The sequence below is a fragment of the Malaclemys terrapin genome, chromosome 14 (assembly GCF_027887155.1).
Source record: "Malaclemys terrapin pileata isolate rMalTer1 chromosome 14, rMalTer1.hap1, whole genome shotgun sequence".
In the NCBI taxonomy this organism is placed as follows: Eukaryota; Metazoa; Chordata; order Testudines; family Emydidae; genus Malaclemys; species Malaclemys terrapin.
The window spans coordinates 20,191,276-20,217,491 of NC_071518.1; the positions used below are offsets into that span (position 1 = coordinate 20,191,276).

Sequence of the window (26,216 nt, forward strand, 5' to 3'; positions counted from 1 at the left end):
TTAGAGATCAGGCGCTACAATAGGTGGTAATGGCAAAATATTTCTCGAAGGAGAAGCCAGTCGACAGAATACACACTTGGTGACCACTTCAGAGTCATCACACTGTAGGAGTGAGAAAGGTTTTTCACATTCTTCACACTGATGTAAATATAACATTAAAAAACAACAAAAATGATGTTAGTTAATCATACGTGCCAGACATGAATCATTTTACCACTGATGCTCAACTATAAATATGCAGCCCTGATTTTCAGAGGTGCAGCAGCTCTTATTAGCTTCAAATGGAGCAGTGGGTGCTCTATACTCTTGAAAATCAGGCCCATCCAGTCATTGTGCAGGAAGCTTTCCTAAATTTACTAGTATATTTTTGTAGTTTGAGATATTGCCTTAGCAAATTTATTATTAGTTTATACAGCACTGGAGGTGTGATGAGTTTTACAAAACAAATAAAGATTGTTTCCCTTTCCCAATCTCACATGGTTTAGAACAAATTGTTTAATTGGAATTAAAACTGAATTGTCATCAAAATTTCTCTTTTTCCCCCTCCTCTGAACATCTGGTAGTGATTTCATACCTTTTCTCTTCCTTCTTTGGTAAACTCAATATTTTTTATGTTTACTGGGGAGCCAAAAATGTCCATGAGTGCATGAATACCACTGCCTGAGGCCAGCAGTGTTGTATGCAGCCAATCATACGACTAAGCATCAGGTTTGGAAGCCAAAGGATTTTTTTATTTTAAAAATGTTTTATTTGGTTTGCTATTGTTTCTAAAAATGCAATGGCATCTGTACATGGACTTCTGCATCCTTACCAAATACTTTTTAAAAAAAAAAAAAGAAAGAAAAGCATTGATGCATTTGTTTTGAAATTCCCTCTTCTCCCTCCCCATCTCACATATAAATAATTACATAAATTTTGCAAAGAGAGAAAAATAAGGTAAATCAATTTTTGAACCCAGCAATCTTGTTGACAAGGTCTCTTCAACCATTCATATTTTGATTTTGAACAGAGTAAGGTGTAACTTGGAGACTGAAAGGACAGACCCATCAGCCGTAACTCCACATAATGCTTACTTGAGCTATTTTTGAGCCTCTTGTATTTCTGCTTTCTATTGCCGCAGGAACATGATCAGCCTTTTCAATGTTCCATAATCTCAAAGTAGCATCCTAAAAATCAGAAACTACAATTAGGACATGTATTTACATGTTATCACTGGTCAAGAACCACAGCAAGCTCCAGTACAGTATTTGTTCAATGGATAAAGGCCTCATCAGTTGCACAAAGCGCAAATAACTCTACTTATAAGAGGAAAATTTCTTGGATAAGAGATGGGCATTATTTTTAAAACTGTCATTACTTTGAAAACAAAAAATTGTTTTACTTACCACAGATATTTAGTAATCTTAGAAACTGAGTTTATTGGTCACATCAAACATGTACACCTACATATTGTGACAAAGTTCCTCCTCTACCTTGGTGGGTCCTGCGCTTATTGGTGGATTTGCTCCCTTCACAGATTCACCCTGTGGGTCGGGAAACAGTCCAGAGACCTTCCCCTCTGGTAGAAGCTATAGTCCAAGTCAATTCCTGTGTTTGATCAGGAGTTGGGAGATATGGGGGGAACCTGGGCCCGCCCTCTACTCCGGGTTCCAGCCCAGGGCCCTGTGGACTGCAGCTGTTTAGAGTGTCTCCTGGTACAGTTGCACAACACCTACAACTCCCTGGGCTATTTCCCCATGGCCTCCTCCCCACCACCTTCTTTGTCCTCACCACCGGACCTTCCTCCTGATGTCTGATAACACTTGTACTTCTCCGTCCTCCAGCAATACACCTACTCATGCTCCGCTTCTTACACACCTCTTGCTCCCAGTTCCTCACACACACTTCCTCTCCTCTAGCTCCCCCTAGCTTGACTGGAGTGAGCCCTTTTATAGCATCAGAGGGGCCTTAATTAGAGTCAGGTGCTTAACTGCCTCACCTGACTCTTAGCAGATTAATTGGAGTCAGGTGGTCTATTAGCCTGGAGCAGCCCCTGCTCTGGTCACTCAGGGAACAGAAAACTACTTATCCAGTGGCCAGTATATCTCCCTTCTGCTACTCTGCTGTTCCCAACTGGTCTGGGTCTATCACAATATAAAATTATTTTAAATATTTTCTGTAATTGCTTTTCAACTAATCATAAAACTACAAATGAAAGACTGTCTGAGTCAACTGTTACACAAAATTATAATTTTTCTAAAATAAATATTGAAATATATAGTGAAATCTGACCAAATTAGCTTCCTATACCACATCTGTAAGTTAGTTGTTACCTTTGAGGAAGAAAGGATCCATTTCTTGTTGTTGCTAATTGCAACATCCATCACCCAGTCTCCATGGCCCTGGAGCAAAACAAATTGTAACTGTAGACCAAAAGTAAGAACTTTATTACTTTTATAATAAAGGAAATAGCTGTCTTCCCCACAAATCCATTCTGGCAGCCCTTCCTACAGTAAGCAAAATCTCTGTGCATGCTCACTCGTCCCTGGTCAGAAGAACAGCTGCTATCAGGTTAATCTTTGTCTGCACATACTTGACACGGCCTGATCCTCTATCCAGGATTTGTGTAACAGCAGCATCTCAGTTAGAATTGTAGTTCTGGTTGATGCAGTGCTGGCAGATAGTGTGGTAGTTATTTTTGGTTCCAGTCCTCCTTGTGTGTGTGCGCGTGAGATTATTTGTTTGTGTGTTTTCCTTTCTACATTTTTAACTAATTTAGCTAAATATAGAGAGGGAGAGAGGGAGGGAAGAAGACAGGGAGAGAGTTGTTTTCTAGTGCACATAGTGTAGAGCAGTTTGAAGATGTGGGTCAGATGGCAAGGGGGAGAGCTTTGAGGGCAGCCACCAGCCTTTCCCCACTTCAGGGGAAGGGAGATGATTCAGAAGGCAGGCAGTTGCATTGGGTGGGTTGGTCCTGCTTGCTGCTGCACAGCTGATCACTGAGCATGCATGGAGATTTGTGAGAGCACCATTAGGTCTGCTACCACAAGAAGAGAATCAAGCTAAAAACAAAAATGAAGAAGTAACTCACACCGTGAATTTATTAAAAATTAATAGAATTAATGAGAAAACTCCTTGAGTTCCAAAAAGGATGTTTTTCATTTTGATAGACAAACTTCACATATGAAAAGTATGCATTAACATTTATCAAAAAGAAACTAATATTTTCTAACATACAAGGAGAATGGCAAAGACGTATTTAATAGGATATAGGGCAAATTTGCCATTTTAGAGTCATGTATTTCTTTGATGCAATCGTTTTCATTTACAAAGCATGTTCACAAAGTCCTTGTTTCCCTGAACACAGTGGGTATCAAACAACAGGAGGCAGTTTCTTTGCTCAGAGTTCAAAGCTTCTTTTCAGCTTGCACTCTACCCAATAAACTTCCTCTCCTTGCTTTCTTTCCCAGCAACATTTCCAGGGCTTCTCTTGCTGTTTGCTTGGCTTTTTGGCTGCTTTTCTCTGCCTGCTTCTGCCCACAGATGTGCACATCTACATCAAACAATATCCAGAGACCCACCCTTCTCCCCATACCCTCCTCCCACCTAGCTCAGTTCCTGACTAGCCTTGCATTTGACCTGTGTTTTGGGGGTGGTGGCTCCTATTGTTTCAACTACACCTGTACCCTGATATAATGCTGTCCTCGGGAGCCAAAAAATCGTACCGTGTTATAGGTGAAACCGTGTTATATCCAACTTGCTTTGATCCGCCAGAGTGCGCAGCCCTCCCCCCCAACCCGGAGCACTGCTTTACCGCGTTATATCCGAATTCGTGTTATATCGGGTCGCGTTATATCGGGGTAGAGGTGTATCTTACTCCAAAAAGGAGCTTAACTGCTCCTCAGATTTATCCTATGAATGGCAGCTATCACACCCACCAGCTTCAATGAATTTTTACCCATTTTTTGGGGGGTAAAAATTCATTGAAGCTGGTGGGTGTGATAGCTGCCATTCATAGGATATGATGATTATGGCCCAACTTTAGGCATATTATGGCCGAACTTTACAAAATTGGATGTAAAATTACTATTATTGTGCATACAGGCATATTACCTGCATGTGTAAATAATACAAGCACATCTTGCACACACAAATTTTAAAAGATGGGATTATAAGTATGCCAGAGGTACAAAAAAAATAGACTTACTGTCAACACCACTAATATTCTAAATTCATTGCTAGGTTCTACTGAAAGGTTTTAAAACCTACATACATCGGACACTAATATCAGATACCTAAATAACATTGGAAGTGACTGACTTATTGAATCATATTCTAGATCATAACAGTAACTTCCATATCAAAAGCAGTCTTTGTGGCGATGATAATCGGTGCTCTCAAGCCCTCTTCCACACACAGTCACTTGCAACAAGGATAATTCTTATTTTAGATTCTGGGTTCAGAGTGAGTTCTTTAAAACCAAAGAGTCAGTTCCAAGTGAGATGAACAAAGAGTAGGACGGAAGAAACAAAATTCTGAAGGTAAATGTTTTAGCTAAATGTTTTTTTCAGCAATGAAGATAGTTCACTGATGTTTTTGTCTTCAGAATTTTATTCAGATTTATAATACTGATCTTTTCTCATTTACAGTTCTAAAATGGGAACCCGAGTACAAGGAGAGCACCTGTAAGTTTCAGTCACTATCTCTGAGGCCTTTTGAAAATGATACAGCTAACCATTCAAAATAAAACCTTAAACTCAGTTCTTGCACCAGCCAGCCAGCAAACTGCAGTGACCAGAGCAACAGATACCCTGAATCTCTCTGCCCTCCCACAGTAACTGTGCAGCTACTATATTCTGCACTTGCTACAAGCAATGAGTTTGTTTCTTTGGCAGTCAATGTACAGCACATGGCAGCAGATCAATCTTAATGTCACCAAAACTGGATTAAGGACATCATGTCAGAGCATGAAATTAAGAGCTGTACTCTTAAAAGGTAAAATCCATCATGTCCACAGTTAACATCTGATCATTTCAAGTCAATAATCAAATTTTAATGGTACATTTTGGAGGGCCTTTGAAAATTTGTACCATAAAGTCCTAAACTAACTAGCTCCCATGTACCATAATGTGCTTCCTCCACAGAGGTACCACCTTGTTGCCTCAGGTATGAGGCAGTCGTACTGTGTGTAGTGAATGAGGAACAAGGTTCTAACACTGAGCGATGAGGATAAAATAAATATCAGACAGCTGGGAGCTGCCTCATTTACAAAGCACCATCTATCCCGAACACTGAATAAGAGGGTGGTTGAGCATGTACCTGTAACTAAAGATGTATTATAATACATATGAACGTGGGGGCAGAGTTAAAGTTGAATGGACAACCTTAACTTTAGCATTTTCGGACTTCTGAATGCATCTCCTTTGTGACCTTAGCATTTTTTTTAATGTAGACCATTATATTATATGGATACATACATACATACAAAGGGGTATAGCATTTTTAAATTTATACACACACTGACCAGTCTCTTACTGGGGGAAAGTCATGATCTTCCAAGGTAAATATGCTGTTCTACACAATGCAGTTACTAACACAGCTGATGCAGTAAGATAGAAATCTAGTAGTATGTTAATAACACACCTGACAAAGAAAATAGTCGGCAATTATAAAAGAATATATTGTCTCCAGGAAATTAAAGTCACATACAGTACATGACAGATTCTTGTCTATGTCTATGAGGGTTAGGGTGGGGGAAGAGAGAGAAAAAGACACACACATCAGTTAATGTAAAGAGATACACAATACTTATAAAAAGAACAGGAGTACTTGTGGCACCTTAGAGACTAACAAATTACTAGCTGTACATTTATATAGCTTCTCACTAAACTAGTGAGCAAATAGGAATTTAGTACCTTTAACGCTAGCTTTTTATATCCTGCTCCTCCATCCCACAGAGCTATAGTTTTGTCATATGCTCCAGACACTACAAGAGATGCTAAAATACAAAATTAGATGCCATATTATTTCTCTGGGTTTTTTCTATACAGACTAACAGAACAAGCCTCATCCAGACTTGAGTCAGACTGTTAACAGAATTTAAATAATCCACTGGTATTAGTTATGCTCTAGCAAGGTAATGAAAGTCCCTGGATTTTTTTAATGAGTATAAACATAGGCATAAAATTCAGTTATCAAAAATACAACAGAGCTTACAAAGTAAAAGAAAATGCTGATGACATGAAATTTGATGAAACATTTTATTTTAAAAAAGTTAAAATAGCAAAAAGTTATTTTTAAAATTACTAAGCTTTGGCTAGAAAAACAACTACATTTACTCATTACTATAGCTTTTATTTTACTGGTAAGTTTAGTACTTGCTGCAGTTGAGAACCAGTGGATAAAATACACTTCATTCACTAGGACAGAGGTGGGCAAACTATGGCCCGCGGGCCAAATCCAGCCCGCGGGATTGCCACCCCCATGGCGCCACGGACCCTGCGCCACTCCAGGAAGCAGCTAGCACCAGGTCCCTGCAACCCCTAGGGGAGGGGGGGCAGAGGGCTTCGCTCACTGCCCTTGCCTGTGGGTATCTCCCCCGAAGCTCCCATTGGCTGGGAACAGGGAACTGCGGCCAATGGGTGCTTCAGGGGAGGTACCCACATGCAAGGGCAGCACGCGGAGCCCTCTGGCCCCCCTCCCCAGGGCTGCAGGGACATGGTGCCGGGAGCAGACAGGCCCTGGCCCCGGTGTGCGCAGCTGCCACCCCAGAGCCACTCCAGGTAAGCGGCACCAGGCCGGAGCCCGCAACCCGAACTCCTCCTTCACCCCAACTCCCTGCCCTGAGCCCCCTCCAGCACTCCGCACCCCTCCCTGCACCACTGCCCTGAGCCCCCTCCCACAGTGTGCACCCCAACCCCCTTCCCCGAGCCCCCTCATACACCCCGCACCCCTCCTCTGCCCCAACACCTTGCCCCGAGCCCCTTCCTGCACACTGCACTCCTTCTCGCACCCCAACCCCCTGCCCCAGCCCTACATTGGGGCCCTGCAAGCAATTTCCCCACCCAGATGTGGCCCTTGGGCCAAAAAGTTTGCCCACCCCTGCACTAGGAGCTTCTCCAAAACCTTTCCTGCAGTAAATCTATTTCCTTGACTCCAAAGTAGAGCATATTCTTCTAACATGGGGCAGAGATAGTGGGAAAATGTCAAGAAAACTTTCTTGTAATGATCTCCCTATCAGATTAGCTTTGAACAGAATGAACCGCAATAAAGATTTTTGAACCAGAGGTGATACTTCCAAACACCAATGTTCAGAGGCCTATCGGCAAGTCAGCTACTATCCTTATGAATGCTACTGCCAAACTACTTGGTGCTACCACCTTTGATGTTTTCACTCCCAGAATTTCCCCCCCCCCAAAGTGTGTAGTTTAGGATTGAAGTCACCGAACTGAGAAGACTGGGTTTAGACGGGATCACAAGGTGAAGAGGGGTCAGTACTTTAAAAGGCCATGTTTGTTATGGGTATAAAGATGGGAAGTTCTGAGAGAAACAGCCAATCAAGGCACAAAGATTTGTAGTAGCCAAGCACAGCAAAGAAGCGAGATGCCATTTCAATATAACAAGTTGATGGTGTTTTCTTTAACTCTGCAATAGCAATATCACAGGCAAATTAATATCTAAGCTTCAGAGATTATTTAGTCCAGGACACAGTTATTACAAAAGTATTAAAATATCAACTATTTTATACAGAGGAGTCATAGTGCTCTTCTACTGTATCTCACAAAATACCATAAAGATGTTTTTCTGAAATATCACATTATTGGAAAATGTTGATTGAACCAGGAGTAAAGTTTCTGCATGGAGGTACTGACTAAAGATACACAGTGACATCCTCTCTCTCATTCAATATGCTCAACAATAGTATATATCCTTATACTGTATATAGTGCTTTACATTTTCAGAGTGCCTTACAACCATTAACTAATACCAGGTGGATAATAGCAAGCATTCAGTCCATGAGGTGGCTCAGTAGTTTGTTTCTACTATATTCTCTCAATCATGATCTTTTTACAGAAAATCTTTGATTATATCAATTAAGCAGCATTTCAGATGTCTGAGTAAAGCAGAATACAAACCATCAATTTCAATTTACTTACATTATGTGTGTTGCCATTTAATCAGAATGAAAAGCATTTAATTTTGAAATTGAGATATAAATTAGTCATATGGTTGGCATATGACCCCTGTGACTTATCTGAAATGTCCTACATGTATATACTTCAAGATGTGTATAATGGTATTTAACATAACTCACCATCTTTGCTAAAAACACAGGAACTAACAGAACCTTCATGACCTTGGTTCAAGCAAATAGGTCCATGATAACGAAACTCCCCTGTTTTTATATCCCATATTTTTAAGGTTTTGTCCCAAGATGCAGTGCACAAGTAATGACCATCTATGGAAAAGCAGCAGTCTGAGATGACATTGGTGTGTGCCCTGAAATACAAATGAAAATGACTGCACCAGGATACTGTGATTTTTAAAGCCATTAGAATGCTGTAAGGGCTTGATCTTGCAAGGTCTGAGCACTCTGGCCCCATCTAGTGAAGCACTTAAGCACATTCTTAGCTTTTATCATCTGAGTAGTTCTGTAAAAAGTCACTTGAACTGCTCATTTGCCAAAGCTTAAGCATGTGATTAAGTGCTTTCCTAGATGCATCATAGTGTTTAACATCTCACAGGATTGAGTACTAACTGAGTTTTAAGTAGAACTTATCACCTGCTTCTTGTCACCCACAGGTAACAAAAAATCCTCTGATTACTACACTACACACCAGTTTAATTAAATGCCAACATTGAAGGGTGAGCTACGGATCCCTTCAAATAAACATCTGAAGAAGTGAGGTTCTTACCCATAAAAGCTTATGCTCCCAATACTTCTGTTATTAACCTTCTGTTGCTTTTTTCAAATAAACTCTCTCTCTCTCATATATATATATATATATATAGTTTCATGACTATATATATAGTCATGAAACTATATAGTGATTTGAATTCTACAGTGAACTCCAATTTTGAGAACAGGGGGTGCACTTCAAGAAAGAAATCTCAAAGTTCCAGAACCTGACAGGACTTTAGCAATTCCTGCAGTCCACAATGGGGAAGGGATTACAAGCATCTCTGCAGGAAAAAATGCTATATCCATTGCAATTTAAAAGAAGGATTAGTAAAATGTTCCAGCTCTGAGTCTCCCATTCTAAGTAAATTCCTAATCCTTTTAAGGGCAACTTTAATAGTACTTTTTTATACAGACAATTTATGATTAATGCTTTTATGATTTAAAACCAGAACCACTGAATTTGTTTAACACCGCTGTTAATGTTTTTCAGTAGCTCATCTGATATCTTCATTTGTTGCATACTCCCTTCTTACACAGACAATATCATTCTATCTTTATATAAGGATTTTCATGTATTATTGACTTCAGTGGGAGTTGTGGGGGCTTCTCTCAGGATCAGGATACATGCACATACACCAATAAAATGCAGCAACACACTCAATAACAGAAAGGATATCAGGGAAATCCCTAATATTAAGAATAGTGCTATAGGAACTTTACAGTCACTATGATCAGAATGGATTTCAGGTGTTATGTTCTCATCTGAAATGTCTCCAGTCAGTGCACAGAAGTCAATCTATTTACCTCACAATGATGAAGGGACAATTTGAACCTCTCAAGATTTGACCTTTTGGTTCCACCTGAGTTTCAGATTCATAAGCCATCAACTCTAGATAGTGAATTACCAACTGTGAGTTTTCTCTCCGGATAATTTCACTCTGATTCCACACTCAGATCAAGACCTATCCTTCTTCAAAAATATATCCTGTACCATGTATATGTTCCATTTTGCAGTCCTTTTAGAGACCTGTATCATGCTAAATGGTGTTTCATCTTCTTCACATTTGTTAATGTTATTATCCAGTGTTGCTAGTCCTGAGAGACATCAGCAACTAGCTTCCAGTTGAACAGCACATTCTCCATGCTATTGTTTGCTTTCTCCAATATCAAATTCTATGTCTCAGTACCTAGAAACTATGATGGTTAGCTTTAATTAATGCTTACAGATGGACAGATGCACCTCATCTATCATTCACATCAAGAAGCTTGTATATAGCATATTATTTAACCTTTCCATGTGTAAGGGAACTGTTGTCCCCTTACTAAAACTCAGAGGGGGTGTTTTGGTTGGCTAGCTCCCAGTACCAAAAGAAAGGGGAAGGGTCAATGGGAAATCAGGACCCTGAGACTGACAGTCCCCAGGAATAATGGGGAGAGGCCAATGCTCCAGGTCGGTTTGATTGACAGGGCGGGCAGGCTAATCAGGGAGTCAGGAGGCCGGGGGGGGTCCGTCCTCCCGGTGAACTGGAATTGCCTGGGTCAGACAGCGTGAGGCTGAGCTAAGGAGAAAGCAGGAGCCTAAGCTGAGCTGGGGAGCAGAGCTGTGCCAGATCCAGAAGGGCCAGAAAAGCAGTCCAGGAAGCAGGCCAGTGCTGGGAGGAGAGCTGCAGCAACCAGAGCCAGAGGGGCCAGAGAAGCAGCCCAGAGAGCTGGAGGCAGAGCAGCAGCAGCAGTGCTGAGGCACAGTGGAGCTGAGACTGGAGCAGTCCGGAGCTGGGTGCGGTGAGCGGCTGGCAAGAGCAAGGGGAACCCTGGGCAGCAGGCCCAGTGCAGGGAGACACCCCCAGCCAAGAGGCCTTGCAGGTCAGACTTGAAAGGGGATCGTAACTCCGACAGGGTGGGGGCGACGCTGGGAAGAAGGGTCCTGCCACCTAGAGCCTGAGCGCGTGGCCACTGCCAAAGCAAGTGTCTGACCTGCAGCAACCCTGCAGCACAACCAGGGCCTCAGAAGGAGCCTGGGACTTGTGAGGAACAGATTGAATTTCCCTTACATTCCAAAGAGTCGCTGGTTGTGATGTCCCCGTGCCACAGAGCAGGGTTATATGTTTTCCTTGAGCCTTTCCCATTTTTTCCTTATTTTTTAAAATTGATTGCTGTTTAGTAAATTGTATTTGCTTTGAACTGTATGTAATGATCAGTGGGTCAGGGAAGCATCCAGCGCAGAGAGAGCACCCCGGAGTGGGGACACCCTAGCCCCTGCCCTAAGTGACCACAACAAGGTTGGGGGTTGAGCTCCGCAGGAATCCTGGGCCCAGCCTTGTTGGGGTTACGAGGACTCTGCCACACAGGAGAGTGGAAGGGGAGCCCTTGAGGTCAGGCAGGCCTCTGGGTAAAGGAAGTGGGAGCAAGGACTCAGATCCTTTTGCTAGCCCATTTCACTGGGGTAGTGTATAAGCCAGGACAGTTCCCCATAAGCGGGATCATTCTCCGCTTGCACATGTATTTAATGGTATGTTATTCAGCCTTTCCATGTATTATGCTATTCGGTTACATAATTACTGTTCATTTTCCCAGTATAAGTTGTAACACAAATTTCACGGATACTTTTTTAAAAAGTACATATAAATCTTGCCTAATATAGATATACTATGTTTTCTTACTCATCAATTGTGATAGTGGTGGATTGTGCTATAATGTCCCAAAGCTTTATGGTCTTATCAGATGATACTGAAGAGACTCTCTCATTATCAGGGTCAAAACAACATCTTGTGATTGTGCTTCTGTGATGACCTATAATAAAAACCAAAACAAGAATATTACCTAACTTGTAATTCTGCTTCCTTTTGCTATTTTCAGGATTCTCACATCTGAATCTCAGCTCTCTAGTTCAAGAAAGGCAGAACTCCCTAAACTCTTGACTTTTTTTTCCCCACCGAGGGCAGTGAGTAGGAGCACAATCCCCCTTTCTTCCCCAACTGGTGTCATACAAAACACCTGAACTAACTTACTGCCCTTCAAACCATCCAGTCCTGATTAAGTAGGAAATGAAGGGGAAAAAAAACACAAACAAAAAATAGCCAATAACAAAACAAAATGTTTGAAAATGTAATCTGGCAAAAGGTAGGACAATAAAATATCAAAGTAAGAAAAAATTCCCTTCTGAGAGGAGGTAAGTAGGTTGAGTAAATAAGAATATCATATAAAATGATACCTTCAGAGAAGCAGGTCAGTATTCCCCCTTCTCTAATGATATCTTCCAGCCAAGATTCTAATTCATGGAGCGTAAGCAGTTCTAGGAATACCCCCAAAAGAACAACCTCAACAGGCAACAAGAACAAGTCCAATAACAATAATGTGAACAAGCAATTAAACCTTGGGCATGAAACAACAGTGGAGGTGGTGGCTTGGTTTCCCTACCTGTTACCACTAACAGTCTTAAAAACCATAAGAGCTTGGGGAGATAGTTCCTCCTATTTTACACTAGGGAGCTGGAGTCCAAGAGCGAGAATCCTGCACAAACATCGTATTTAAAAGATACACTATTCCATGACGTACTCCAAACTGATTTTAATTGGTAATTTATAACAATTCTTTTAAATATCCTAGAAAGAATGTTATGTCAAAATAGTCACTGATGACTTGAGATAATTCACTCTGCTAAACCATTCTTGCTAACTGCCTGTGAAAGAAGTAAATTGGATTATATGCAGGCAATCCAAACTTGCAACCCCTGGCAGGTCATGAAGTTGATATGCTAGTTCTTTAGAGGAGGGCACAGCACTTTGCTTCTTAAGCACTGATTTTTGGCTAATATGAGGAATAGTGTAGGCAGCAGCTATCCTATTCTCCAAGCAGGGAAAAGGGTGTTGTGGTGCTGTCACTACATGAGAGAAGGATTAAGAGCCTATATCTAAGACAAAAGGAAATTTTGGGAAGTAAAAAGGTAAGCAATAATCTTGCAGACATTATCTGATTTAATTTGACAACATGCATTCCTCACAGATCTGATGATATCTGAAATATCATACAATAGAACAACTCATTAAGCCAGGGGTCGGCAACGTTTGGCATGCGGCTCGCCAGGGTAAGCACCCTGGTGGGCCGGGCCAGTTTATTTACCTGCTGATGCGGCCAGCACATCGCTCGCCCACGCCGCTTCCCGCCGCCCCCATTGGGCCAGGACAGCGAACCGCGGCCAGTGGGCGCCGCGATCGGCCAAACCTGCCACGTCAGCAGGTAAATAAACTGGCCCAGCCTGCTAGGATGCTTACCCTGGCGAGCTGCATGCCAAACGTTGCCGACCCCTGCATTAAGCAGACTGTGATAAACATACAGCTAAGGGTAGCATAAAATCCCTCCTTTACCTGTAAGGGGTTAAAAAACTCAAATAACCTGGTTGGCACCTGACCAAAAGGACCAATAAGGGAAGAAGATCCTTTCAAATCTGTGGGGGGGAGGTTTTGTTTGTGCTCTCGGGACAGAGAGAGGGACCAGGCAGGAAAAAAACCTCTCCTAAAACCCTACCTGAAATAAGCATCTAAGATTACAATAATTGTAAGTAAAGCAAGGAAATGCGTTAGATTATTTTTTGTTTTAGCTTGTGAATTTTCCCTATGCTAAGAGGGAGTTTTATTCCTGTTTTTTGTAACTGTAACGTTAAGTCTAGAAGGGAGTCCTCCGTGTTTTAAATCTTTTATTACCCTGTAAAGTTACCTTCCATCCTGATTTTGCAGGTGTGATTCTTTTACTTTTTTCTTTATAATAAAGTTCTTCTTTTAAGAACCTGATTGATTTTTAGTGTCCTAAAAACCAGGAATTTGGTCTGTGCTCACTTTGTTAACCTATCGGTTGGTATATTATTCTCAAGCCTCCCCAGGAAAGGGGGTGAAGGGGTTTGGGGGGATATTTTGGGGAAACAGGAACTCCAGGTGGTCCTTTTCCTGAATCTTTGTCTATCTCACTTGGTGGTGGCAGCAATACTGTCCAAGGACAAGGAAGAATTTATGCCTTGGGGAAGTTTTTAACCTAAACTGGTAGAAATAAGCTTAGGGGGTCTTTCATGCGGGTCCCCACATCTGTACCCCAGAGTTCAGAGTGGGGAGGGAACCCTGACACAGTCCTATGAAACTGTAGACTAACAAATATAAATCTTATATTTACTATCAACATATTACCAAAGTGAAATTCTATTATGAAAATATTGACTCCTCATTGTCTTTGTTATATTAGTTGTCAGCTATTCTGCAATGAGAACATGTAAACATGCACAAGTAAAACTTCATGACACACAGTAAAACAATTATCTTTGTAAATACTTCCTATCAACAAATAAACATCTATAGATGTTGAAATCATATTCAATCAACAGATTAAAGTCATATTAATCTAAACATTAATTTACAATAGTCTCAACAATGGGATTAGAATTTGCATGAAAAGTAATAAATTGGAAAAAGTTAAAGGACATTTGAAGTTCATGGTACAACTCAAAATCCAGTATATCATATGTGGAATTTTTTTTTAGCCACGGTATCATCCAGTCTGTATACAAAACAAGTTCATGGAAGGGTCTTTTTTTATAACAAACACGAAAGTCCCCAACACACAGTTCAGTTGAAAGGATACAATAAACTCCAGCAAAAGCAACACAGTGCATTGGAAAAGTTATGGGATACGTTAAGTTTTCCTCAGTTATGAATAAATCTCAGCTATGTTGTCTTTTGATCAATAACTTTATTAAAACATATCCTTATACTGTGCTTTAAATTAAAATTTAAAATTCAAAGGAGTAGTAGCTTTGTAGATTTTTCTTTTTTTTGCTAATGAATCTAAAAATAAGCCACTAGCTCACCATTCCATTGATTTTTTTAAGCCTTCAGGCCCTAATCTAGCAAAATACATGATTAAATTTTAAGCATGTAATTAGCTCAATGAAAGTCAATGTAAACCAACTCTGGCCTGATAGTGTCCCTTTAAAGAATAATGGAGCTGTTGTCCATCTTGAAACTACATTCAGCTGTAGTGTACTTCTGACTTTTAAGAACAAGCAATTTCAGCAAAGCACTTAAATACATGTTTATATTTTAATTTATGAGATTGCTCATGTATTTAGGGCTTGATTCTGCAACATGTTGAGTGAGCATCTTCAACTCTCAAAGGCTTCAATGGGAGTTGAAGGTGCTCAGCATATTCAAGAATCAAGTCCTTAAACATGTGCTGATGTGCTTTTCTGGACTGCAATCTCATCACTGAAATTGCTTTCAAAGGGGAATTGTGCTTAAAAATCAAAACCACTGTCAGGCTAATTTTAGTCTACAACATAGTTTTTATAAAAACAAGTTCTTACAAAGTCTAAGACAAATAGAAGTTTTTCCATAAACTTTTAAAAAACAAAAACAAAGTCACAGAAATATTCTTTTAAATTAAATAAACATGCCCTTGCAGTGTTTGCATCCCAAATATGTGTTGTTGTGCCAATTTATGAAACCCAGAAACTGACTATAAACCAAAGTGATATTAAATAGTCAATTTTTTACAGGGCAAAGAGATGAAATTTTAAAAAAGAAAAATTGAATAAATTGTGAAAAGTAAATTAGATTGTTAAAAACCGTAACAATCTAAAGTGATATTTGTAACAAATAACTGTAGTTAGTTTAGCTTACGTTAATTAAATGAATTAAACCTCAAGGTAGCCTTCTGGGGTAGGTAATCATTCCTATATTATTTTAGCTTACGTTTATGTACATACGGCGAGAAAACACACAAGCCTTCTTGGTTACTGCAAAGCAACCACTGTAATGCACAGAGCCCATCCAAGCCCCTCTACACCATTTAAAGAGCTCATGAGGCTTGTGTAGACCCAGGGGATTACATGGGCCTTATGTAATGCAGGAAGCTTAACCAGTCCTAGTGAACTGGGATAAATTCCATCATCAGTGCACCTCAAATGCAGCACTCACATTAGACAACACCAATCTACTAATCCTGAAAAAATCTAGAATTAAAAATCCTCTGAGGAGTCTATTGCAGAAAACAAACATTTCAGAAGGAGAGGAAAAAGATGGGAGAAAAGGAAGGGTGAGATGCAGAATGCTAACCAACACCTATGGTTAAGATTCTTGCACACACTCATTTGAATACACATTGACAAAACTGAACAAAGTGTAACTGGACAAAAACATCCTATAGAAATAAAATCCTGATGTTCCATATTCACTGCCATGTGGAGGGCATGTCTGTGATATGTTTTCTTAAATACTGCTTCCCCTCCTCACACATTGGTTTGTTTCCCAACCTCACAAAAGATTGTTTGAATCCAATAGATCTTGAATTTAATATAAATCTAGTTTTTGACTTTCTTTATGCAATCAAAAATTATCTCAAATGTAAGACTCAAGAACGGAACTAAACAATGTGAAGTTTTAAAGTCTTACCTTGGACATATGCCACCATTGTGGCATTTACTGCATCAGTAACACATATAGCATTTTCCACGTCCAAGCCAGATACCACATATTTACCATCACATGAAATATTACATGAAGTTACAAGGCCTTCTTGGTCTACAGTCCACTGAAGAAGAAAATAAACCATTTTGGAAGTCATGCTTTTTGGGATTAGTTATCACAGTTTCTTATCAGCTCTTCTATAATCAGTAAACAGGCTCAGAAGGAATAGTTTTTGCTACTGTTTGATATTTTAATGAACTCTGATAAATGTGTGTTTACAGTATTTCAATTTTTTTAAACCCACTTAATATTTTGCATTAGCAGGAAATTTAAAATTAGATAGCACCGGCCAGCTGAGATCATAAAATTGGCCAGAAATATTAAATGAATTAAACCTCAAGGTAGCCTTCTGGGGTAGGTAATCATTCCTATATTATTTTACAGATGAGGTAACTGAGGCATATCAAGAAATCGATTTGCCCTAGGTCACACAGTTAATCGCTCACAGCTGAGCCTACAGACTCCAACTAGACCACATTACTGCCCAACGTGAGGATTGCATTTTTTTACTGTACCTCCAACTTAAAAATCTTTATGAATTTGATAATGTTACCAATTTCTGCTAAAAGCTAAACTCATTGAAAAAATCAATACATACAAGCATTTTTCCTGTTTCCATATCCCAAGCCTTTACTGTTTTATCATATGATGATGTTATCACTCTAAAAATTAAGCATATTAACAAAAACAACAATCAACATTTCCATTAAAAGAACTCAGACTTAAAATGCTGTTAGTATAGAAACAATAAAAAGTTGTCTTTGTGGGGGAAAAGCAAACGCACACCTTCAGTTTTCTGTTAAATTATTTGTTCTCCCTACTTTCCAGTAATTTAAAATAAATATATTTTGTTTTTATATTTTTGCAAAAACTATTGCCAAAAAAAGGAGTTAGTTGGAAATTTTGAAATAGAAGTTGGAATTTTTCACACTAGAAATTAACAAAAGAATGCCTTCTATGTAATTTGGAGGGCAGACAGCCTATTCATTTTCATTTCATCCTATTACAAGTTATTTAATTATCACTAACTTTAGAATGCATGTAAAGCAATTATGGTGGGTTTGCTGTTATGAATGTGAAGTATCTTCGTTGCTAGTTATTTGCATTTTCAGGAGTTGATATTGCTGCGTAACACCACTGACCTTTCTTATGCACAAATACAAAGCTACATTACACAACAAAGCCATTTAATAAAGTTTACTAGAAACTGACAGGTTTTCTTAAAACATTCCCACATATTTGAAATACATTTATTCTGAATGTTAAAGAACATGATAATTATACTTTATTACCAAAATGGCTTTTCACTTGTTCAGTTTTTGACTAATTTATTACAGTGTCACTGAATATCATTTTATACAAGTTCAACATGAAAATGGATTTTAAATATATTAAAAGAATAAAAGGAACCTAGATGGCAAGAAATTTCATACATTGATCTTCTGACAATTGACAATGTATTTTCTGCTCTTCAATAGACATCATCTAACACATAAAGGCCATATCTAGATTATGTATCGATGCTATTTTTGACTGGAAACAAATATAAAGGTCAACAAACTATGAAACTCTGCTTGTCTGTTTAGCAATCTTCAAAAACTCAGGCAACAGCAAAAGGCACCATTAGCATAATTAAAGTTTTTTTTGTCAATCTTCCAACTTGATTGGAATTGATCTAGACTATGCTCCACTGATAGCAATACCAGGAATAATACCCTTAGTGACATTGCTTGACCTACACAGTCAACTGTTTGTGTATTCCACAGCTCTTGTAGTGATTAATGTCCATGGCAGGACATTAGATAAGATGCATCTCCTGACAAAATTATAACAGCTGACTGCAGAGATATAGAATGCTGATCAAAAAAGTTCTGTATTGTTTAATATATAAATTCCAATGTCAGAAGAAACCCATGATCCTAGGCTAGTTCACAAATTATTATTCATTTATACAATGGCATATATTTACATATCTCTAAATACATAGAGCTTACAGTCTAATCTAGACAAGTTCTGTGTCCTGAAGAGCTTGCTCTAACACTCACACGCATCGGGTTCTAAAATAGAAAGTTTTAAAGAGTGTTGGACAAGTTGTTGGTGAGAGTAAGATCAGAAGAATTCCTGGAAGAAGTGAGTTTTAAGGATCTGAAAATAGAGACAGAGCTTTGTAGACATGAGACTACAAGTGTAGGGCTAACATGAATGAAGATGCAAAAAAGAGGAAGGAAAAGAAAGAGATGCAGAGGATAAAGAAGATAGAGAACAAGGGGGAATGAGAAGACATAACAGCAGGGGCTAGTTTATGTTGGACCTTTAAGGTAAGGAAAAGAAGTTTGAATTCACTATAATAGAAGATAGGAAGTCAATGAAGAGACTCAAGGAGGGGACGATACAACTGGAACAGCAGGAGACAAGATGAGTTCATCCACTTTGTGTAGACTGGAATAGGGAGAGGCGAGGAAGTCCTGAGGCCCGGGATAGCGAACCGTGGCCAGTGGGGTCCGCGATCGGCCGAACCTGCCGTGTCAGCAGGTAAATAAACTGGCCCGGCCTGTCAGGGTGCTTACCGCATGCCAAACATTGCCAACCCCTGGTCTATAGCATAGACCTGGCCTTAGTTTCTGTCCTTCATTCTGTCAGAGGAGTTTGCTACAATGTGGCAAACACAGTTTGGCTGCTAGTGAACTTCTGTAGGGTCTCATAATTTAGGAACCTTTGGTCCAATTCACATCAAATTTGGAAGAAAAATTCTACTTTGGCCTCAGAAATAACATACCAGTTTTGAGGTAATGCCTTTTTTTGTGGATTTGAGAGAGGAAACCAATACTGAACTTAGAATGAGTGGACTGGAACTTTAAGTATGTAGTGTGATCATCATAGTCACTTCTGTAAATGCTATTGCTCTAAATATAACAGAATACTGTTCCAATAATTTAGTGTCTAATTTCAAACACATCTGTTTACACCAAAACAATCATTCATTTTACTGCATTATAAAAGTAATATTAAATGGTTGAAGATAAGCTAACTGGCATAACAATTTTTCTATCTGTACTTGTTTAACTTCTGTACTTCATCGCAACTATTTCTGTATATTTAGAAAAAATTAATTCAATTTCCTCTCTAACAAATCTATTTATATGGAAGCATCAGAGCAATACTCGGTTTATTTGTTCTGAGTTTCGTCCTGGTTTTCTTCATTTGCTGTAAAAGTGTAACACCTAGCAGTCAAATAGCACCACTTTCTCCTCTCTATTTATACTTACATATGAACTACAAATGAAAGGTCACCTTTTGTTATCAGGAGTCAAGCTGCACTCAGAAATGGGAGCTGTGTGTTTTTCTTCAAAGACTTGAACAGGAACACGTTTTTCAACATCCTTAAATAAATCCAAAGGAGCTTGATTAATGATTTTGAAAAGATAAAAAGAAACATATAAAAGATCTGAAATCAGTGAACTTGGTCTCAGTTGTAGCATCTGATCTGAGAATTAGAATGATTATTACCTTTATCCATGAAAAAAGAAAAAAAATGACCTTTCACCTGTTCCACAAATCAATCATCAATATTGGTGTCCTGAGACCACCGCCTGACATGCTGACCAATATTGTTTCATTATGTCCTTTTACTCCACTGTCTGTATCCACCTGTTGTCTCTTGTCTTATATTTTGACTGTAAGCTCTCTGAAAAGGGAGGGGTAATAGGCACCTATATAGGACAAAGCCCCAAATATCGGGACTGTCCCTATAAAATCAGGACATCTGGTCACCCTAATCTCTCACAAGCGAGATGTCAACTCCTGCCTTCAGTCACCCATGACATCATCCTCCATTGCCCACTTGATACATTTACAAATACCTTTGTGCTTTCTCGCATTCTGCCTTTCATACTTGAAGGCACTCCCTGTAAATATCTGTAAAGTGTACCTCATTATCCTCCGTCAAAACCCTCAAACATGACAAAGGTTAGACTACTAGTGTACTGCGACTACTGGCTATCACACTGACCAAAACGGTCTCCTTTCCTTTTACTCCCCTCCTTACGCTCCCCCCTTGTGTCGTGTCTTATATTCAGATTGTAAACTCTTTGGGGCAGGGTCTATCTTTTGGTTCTGTGTTTGTACAGCCAGCACAATGGGGTCCTGGTCCACAACCAGGTGCTAGGGTAATACAAGTAATAATAATTGAGCTTTACACAATGGGAAGTGCCACCTAAACACATTTCAAATACTGTACAGTAAAGAAAGTTTGACATGCAGTGGTAACTCTAGGTCAATGTATTTTTATTCCTTTATTCATATGATCAAGTTTTTATTTTATATAAGTAGTGTCACTAATTGCAAGGGGATTAATTGAACCTGAATAAGAGTTTTCAGGATCAGGGCCTGTGTGTGGCACTGTAAGTTGCCTTACTTGCACATGCCCCTTCAAAGGCTGCTGTGCTGTTCAGTGAAGCTTTACTTCATTTGAACCTCCCCCTCACTCCCACCTTGTGAAATGTACACAGCCTGGGGCTTGGCAGCAGCTGCCCCTGACAGGATCCTTCAACTGGAAGTTATTCTGTTCAATTAACAGCTGTGAATGATACAGAGAATTTGAATGAAAGTAAATTTATTTTAAGTCTGATTTTTCTCTCTTATTTTTCAGTGTTCCAATAGCAGACATTAGAGCCATTGTGTCTCTTTCTAAGGCTGAAACAAACAAAAAACTCTAACTTACAATTTTGTTTTAATTTTTTGAGTCAAGAAAACTGTCTTTCTAGTCTTATCTTGACCAATGGTTCTCAACCTTTCCAGACTACTGTACCCCTTTCAGAGGTCTGATTTATCTTGCATACCCCAAGTTTCATCTCACAAAAATTACTTGCTTACAAAATCAGACATAAAAATACAAAAGTGTCACAGCACACTGTTACTGAGAAATTGCTTACTTTTTCATTTTTACCATATATTCATAAAATAAATGAATTGGAATATAAATACTGTAGTTACATTTCAGTGTATAGTATATAGAACCATATAAACAAGTCATTGTCTGTATGAAATTTTAGTTTCTAGTGACTTCGCTAGTGCTTTTTATGCAGCCGGTTGTAACACTAGGCAAATATCTAGATGAATTGATGTACCCAATGGAAGAACCTCTGCATACCTTCAGGGTACACGTGTCTCTGATTGAGAACCACTGATCTAGACCATGTGTACTGTGCCTTATTAATTTGTGTTTTCCAAAAGATGTGTGCACTGCCAGTGAAATATTTTTTATTCACAAGAGGAATTCCAAATACTTTCTTAGATACACATTTGATACCTACTCTTTCAAAAGAAACAAAGTGGAATTGACAGTTTCCCTAGCTCTTTGTTATCAAACCTGGTCTTTTATGAATCCTAATTGGCCCAGCTACTCCTACAGAAGAGGAAATCAGAGTTGTCCTGACAAAGTGGAAGTTATCAGGATAAATGAACCATTGTCTCTCTTATGTGTTGCTTATAAGGAAGCCCTCAACATTCAGGTAGATTCTCTTAGATAACTCCTGACAAAAAATAATATCTCAGGGAGCGCTGGATAAAAATTTTCTTACACAACTATGCCCAAGATAAGCAAGTCACATCAGACAGTACTAATCTTCCATACTTGAAGAAAAAAATATTCAATACATTATATTCTCTTTTCAATGAAGAGGCTTTCATGTGTCCCCTCCATCTAGTTTACTTAAGGAAGATTCCGCAATTACCTTATTATTTTTTTGTTTTGATTTAAATCTCTTGACATGCAAGTTTGATATCATAGGTTTTCACTAAAAATAGAAGAATCTATACTTTACAAATTCCAATTCTGTGATGGGATGAGGAGTGAGTATGTAGTTCTGACAATGTGATGGAATTACCAACATTAAATTGTGAACATCTTAATGATCCACTTGGCTGGACACATTTATTTACTGTCTTGCCTCCTACAAATATTTCCTTAAACATCACCCTTGTAATCATGATTATTTGCTTTGAAACCTATCAAAAAGGGAGCGGCCCTTCAGCTGTTTCATGGGAGGAGCTAAGGATGGAATGAGTCCTGTCTCTTGGATACCCTGGAAGTGTTGAACACTGTGGATGCCTGAGCTGACCCCAAGTATAGCTTTGTTCTTCATCTATTCCCAAACTTTCACTAGAAAATTTCTTAACGTGTCATAATGGAAGCTAAGCATGATATCTGGATAAAAATGCAGCACTAAAGTTCTCTTTATAGCATCATAGCCTCTACACCTGTATTCACAACATTAAGGCATTACCATCCCTTAATACCAGCCTCAGCAGGAAGTGTTTGAATCAAGTTACAAACCAGTTCATATATGTCAGGCATAATGAATTGTCAGCTGCTCATATGAACATCAGGTATAGTACTTATCTAAGAATAAGGATCTGGGCCATCTTTTAGAACAGACTGAAATAAATAACCTTCACATCACATCAGCCAGGATTCTTGTGTACCTCAGTTCAGTTAACCCTAGTTGCTGTAACCAACCTGGTTGGAATTATGTGGAAACCCTAGGTAACTTCATAAAACTGGCCAAGGGCATCAGAGCAGATAGAAAGTAAAGAACAGACAGATTTGACTTCATTGCAAACAAAAGGCAGCACATGAAAAGTGTAAAAATCATTATGCTCTTGCTGATAGCTAAATCTAGTGCCTATAGTGCATAACCCTTGATTCCCACTATTCTCTAAGAAAGACTGTACACATCAAACAATGTGATGGTGAGCAAAATGAACCTCCAGATCAAAAGAAATCAAAAATTGTGTAACAAGCCATTGTTGTGAAGTATTTTACTCAAAGAACTAGAGCGCTGATCCAGCAAAATTCTTGAGCATGTGCTTAAGTCCACAGCTATTCAGCAGAGCACTTTAAATACATGTCTAAGTCCTTCTGAAGTCAATAGGGTCTACATACATACTTAAGTTCTTTGCTGAGTCAGAGACTAGGTTCAGGTAATTAATGAGGAAAAACATGACAATTAGGAAAAAAAACTCATTAACACTATAAAAGCAGCACAAGATGACATTCCCAAGTCAAAACGAAATGTTTTTTTTCCCAGAAAGACACGACATATTATATAATATTGTAGTAGAGCTCTCCCTCACTAGTGTATAAGAACATTCATCTCCAGGTGCCTACATGGAGCACTGCTGAATGTCAAAGAATATGTTAAAAGTATGGAATAGGAGCGTTAACACTGTAATTGTACCTGTGAAACAGTTTAGTTATTTTACAAACTGAATAAAATGCTGTTTAGAAGGTCAATTTATGACTCACTCAACCTCCATACTTATATGACATTTCTTGCTTGGTTTAGACATTATTATGGCGTGACTGTTGAATTGTTTTAGATTCATGACATACCCAGAGTTTCATTGTTCTGTCATAAGAGCAAGAAAGAATTTTTGTATCTTCAAAGCAGAAATGGCAGGAGCTCACAGTATCACAGTGCCCTCTCAAAATTTTAAAGTGGATCTGTAAATGAACAGAACAAAGATACAGTACATTTTATCTTATATAATAAATCCTTCTTGTTGACAAGTTAGCCCTCAAGAGATAGTCTAAAAGTAGTAACCCGATTAGAATATTTTAGTTCCTGCTGTTTGAGAGCATTCACACTCATCTTTCTCTGTTATTAGATTGCAGTTGATTTGGCAGATCACAGCAAGACTTTTTTTTAAGCACCTGTTTGTACATGACAATGATCTTGCTCTTCTTTAAGTTTAAAAAAATCTATTTTGATTCTTGAAGTATGTTGTGTACGCTGTATGATTGAAATATGACCATTAATTAATATTGCCACTGTTAGACAATTGCAACAAATCTTATACAAAGTATGTCATGTAAGGTAAGTTATAATCTATCAAATATGATTATCCTGTTTGTCTGCATGTATCATCTTTGCAGCTAAAAGTATGACTATTGACTGTATTTCAAATGCGTTGATGGCCTATTAAGGAATAGTTAACTCTTAATGAGCCACAGAAGAAGCTTGTCCCCATGCCATGAGTCTTTCTGTGGACACTTTAGCCAAAACATGGTGGCGATACTTTCCACGGATGGGGGGAAGGTGGTGGAAGAAAACATCTAGTCCCAGCTGTCCCCAACTAGCAGCCTCTGGCATGCATTGGCCCTACAGGAACAGGGCAGTCTGCAGCTCATCCCAGTAGTGCTCCTACTGATTCCCCCTAACTCCTGGGGCACTGAGATACCATCTCCACCCACACACAAAAGAATTCTCCCACCCGCCCCCCTGAGACCTGCCTCTCCCATATCCCTGCCTCAGACACTGAGACCCCCCCACCACACACACACACGCACACGCACTCTCACCCACCCCACCCCCCAGGCACTGAGACACACACATCCCGTCTCTCACCCACCCTCCCGGTCTCTCAGCCAGGGCACCGCCTTCCCCCGGGCAGGAAACCGTCCGCTTCCCGCCCCCACCTGTGCGAGCCCGTCCTGGTCGCCCAAGCGGCTCTCCGGCTGGGAGGGCCTGGGCAGGGGAGGCTCCTCCAACGCCAGCGGGTCCCCCCGGCCGCTTGCCCCGGCCATCTCCCTGGCTCTGAGGTAACCGCCGCTCACGGGAGCCCCTAGCGGTCACGCTGCCCCGCTCCCTACTTCAGGTGCACTGAGCATGCTCACCCGAACAGAGCATGCCCAATAACCTTCGCTGTTGCCACTGGCCTCTCTCTGCCTTTAATTCTACTTACGATTTGCTGCCTGCACATTGGAGGGGTTTAAAAGGACCAAAGGGGGCAAATCGCAGCGGGGGGGCTGTCAGGGTCTGAGCAGGGGACAGAAATTTACTGGCCAGGGGGGTATCAAGCTACTGTAGGTAGCGGCAGGAGAGGGGCTGAAGGGGAAAAATCGGGGGTGAGGGGTGGTAGCCGAGGTTAAGCCCGGGGGGAGACGCTGCCAGACCCCTTGGCGGGACAAAACCCCCGTTTAGGGAGGGGGAGGGGGGAACAGTGACCCCGCGGGTTGAGCCACGTGCTGTGCTCGCTAATCTAGGGGCGTGTGGGGTGCAGAGGCTGTTTTTGTTCTGCTCACAGGACGCTGCATGTCAGCCCCAGAGCAGAGGGCAGGTTCCGGGGCTGGGGACTTAAAGGCATAAGCAGCCCAATTCCTAGACTGTCAAAGCTTAGACACCACAGTTCCTCTCTGTCTGATACAAGGGCTGCGGGGCTACGTTACTGCTCCAGCCAGGAGACTGAATGCGGTGAAATATTGTACAGACACCCCCTCCCCAAACTCTGCCTCTCACATTTTGAATATGTAAAAAGTGTCTTCTATCAGTTTCCATGTCTATATGAAATCACTGCAGCTCCTTTCTCTTATATAATGTGCTGAATTGCTAACTCCCTCCCAGAGCCCACATGTCCGCACCCCCTCCTGCACCCCAATCCCCTGCCCCAGGTCAGAGCCTGCACCCTTCACTCAAACTCCCCATAGCCTGCAACCCTCCTGCACCCCAACTCCATCCCAGAGTCTGCACCCCAAAAACAGCCCGATTAACCTTTTGTAGGCCCGGTGCTAAACATATTTGTGGGCCCTCATGGGGGAAATGGGGACATGGGGCAGGGGGGAAGAGTCCTCAGAGTGAGGGGCTGGCCGGGGGCAATGGGAGATGGGCCATGGCACGGCAGGGACAGCCCCGCTCCACCCAGCCCAGTACAAGGGCACTCCACCCAGCCCAGTACAAACCGGGAGCTGCCAGATGCACATTGGGCAGCCCAGCCCTGTGCTGCCATGGCGCTTCTTCCCCTTGGGGGCGGGCCCATGCTGCACCATG

The 26,216-nt window shown here is 40.4% G+C and overlaps 1 protein-coding gene across 1 annotated transcript; it reads right to left on the bottom strand.

Moving 5' to 3' along the window:
• Window positions 1–24,976, bottom strand: WDR88 (WD repeat domain 88). The gene is made up of 11 exons (XM_054049274.1): window positions 24,869–24,976; window positions 23,783–23,893; window positions 19,681–19,769; window positions 16,988–17,051; window positions 16,315–16,453; window positions 11,542–11,671; window positions 8,294–8,478; window positions 5,895–5,977; window positions 2,313–2,381; window positions 1,074–1,166; window positions 1–138 (listed from the first exon to the last, which is right to left on the bottom strand). Exons 1-11 carry the CDS (start codon window positions 24,974–24,976, stop codon window positions 1–3), a joined length of 1,209 nt encoding a protein of 402 aa, XP_053905249.1.
• Between the last annotated feature and the right edge of the window lie 1,240 nt (window positions 24,977–26,216).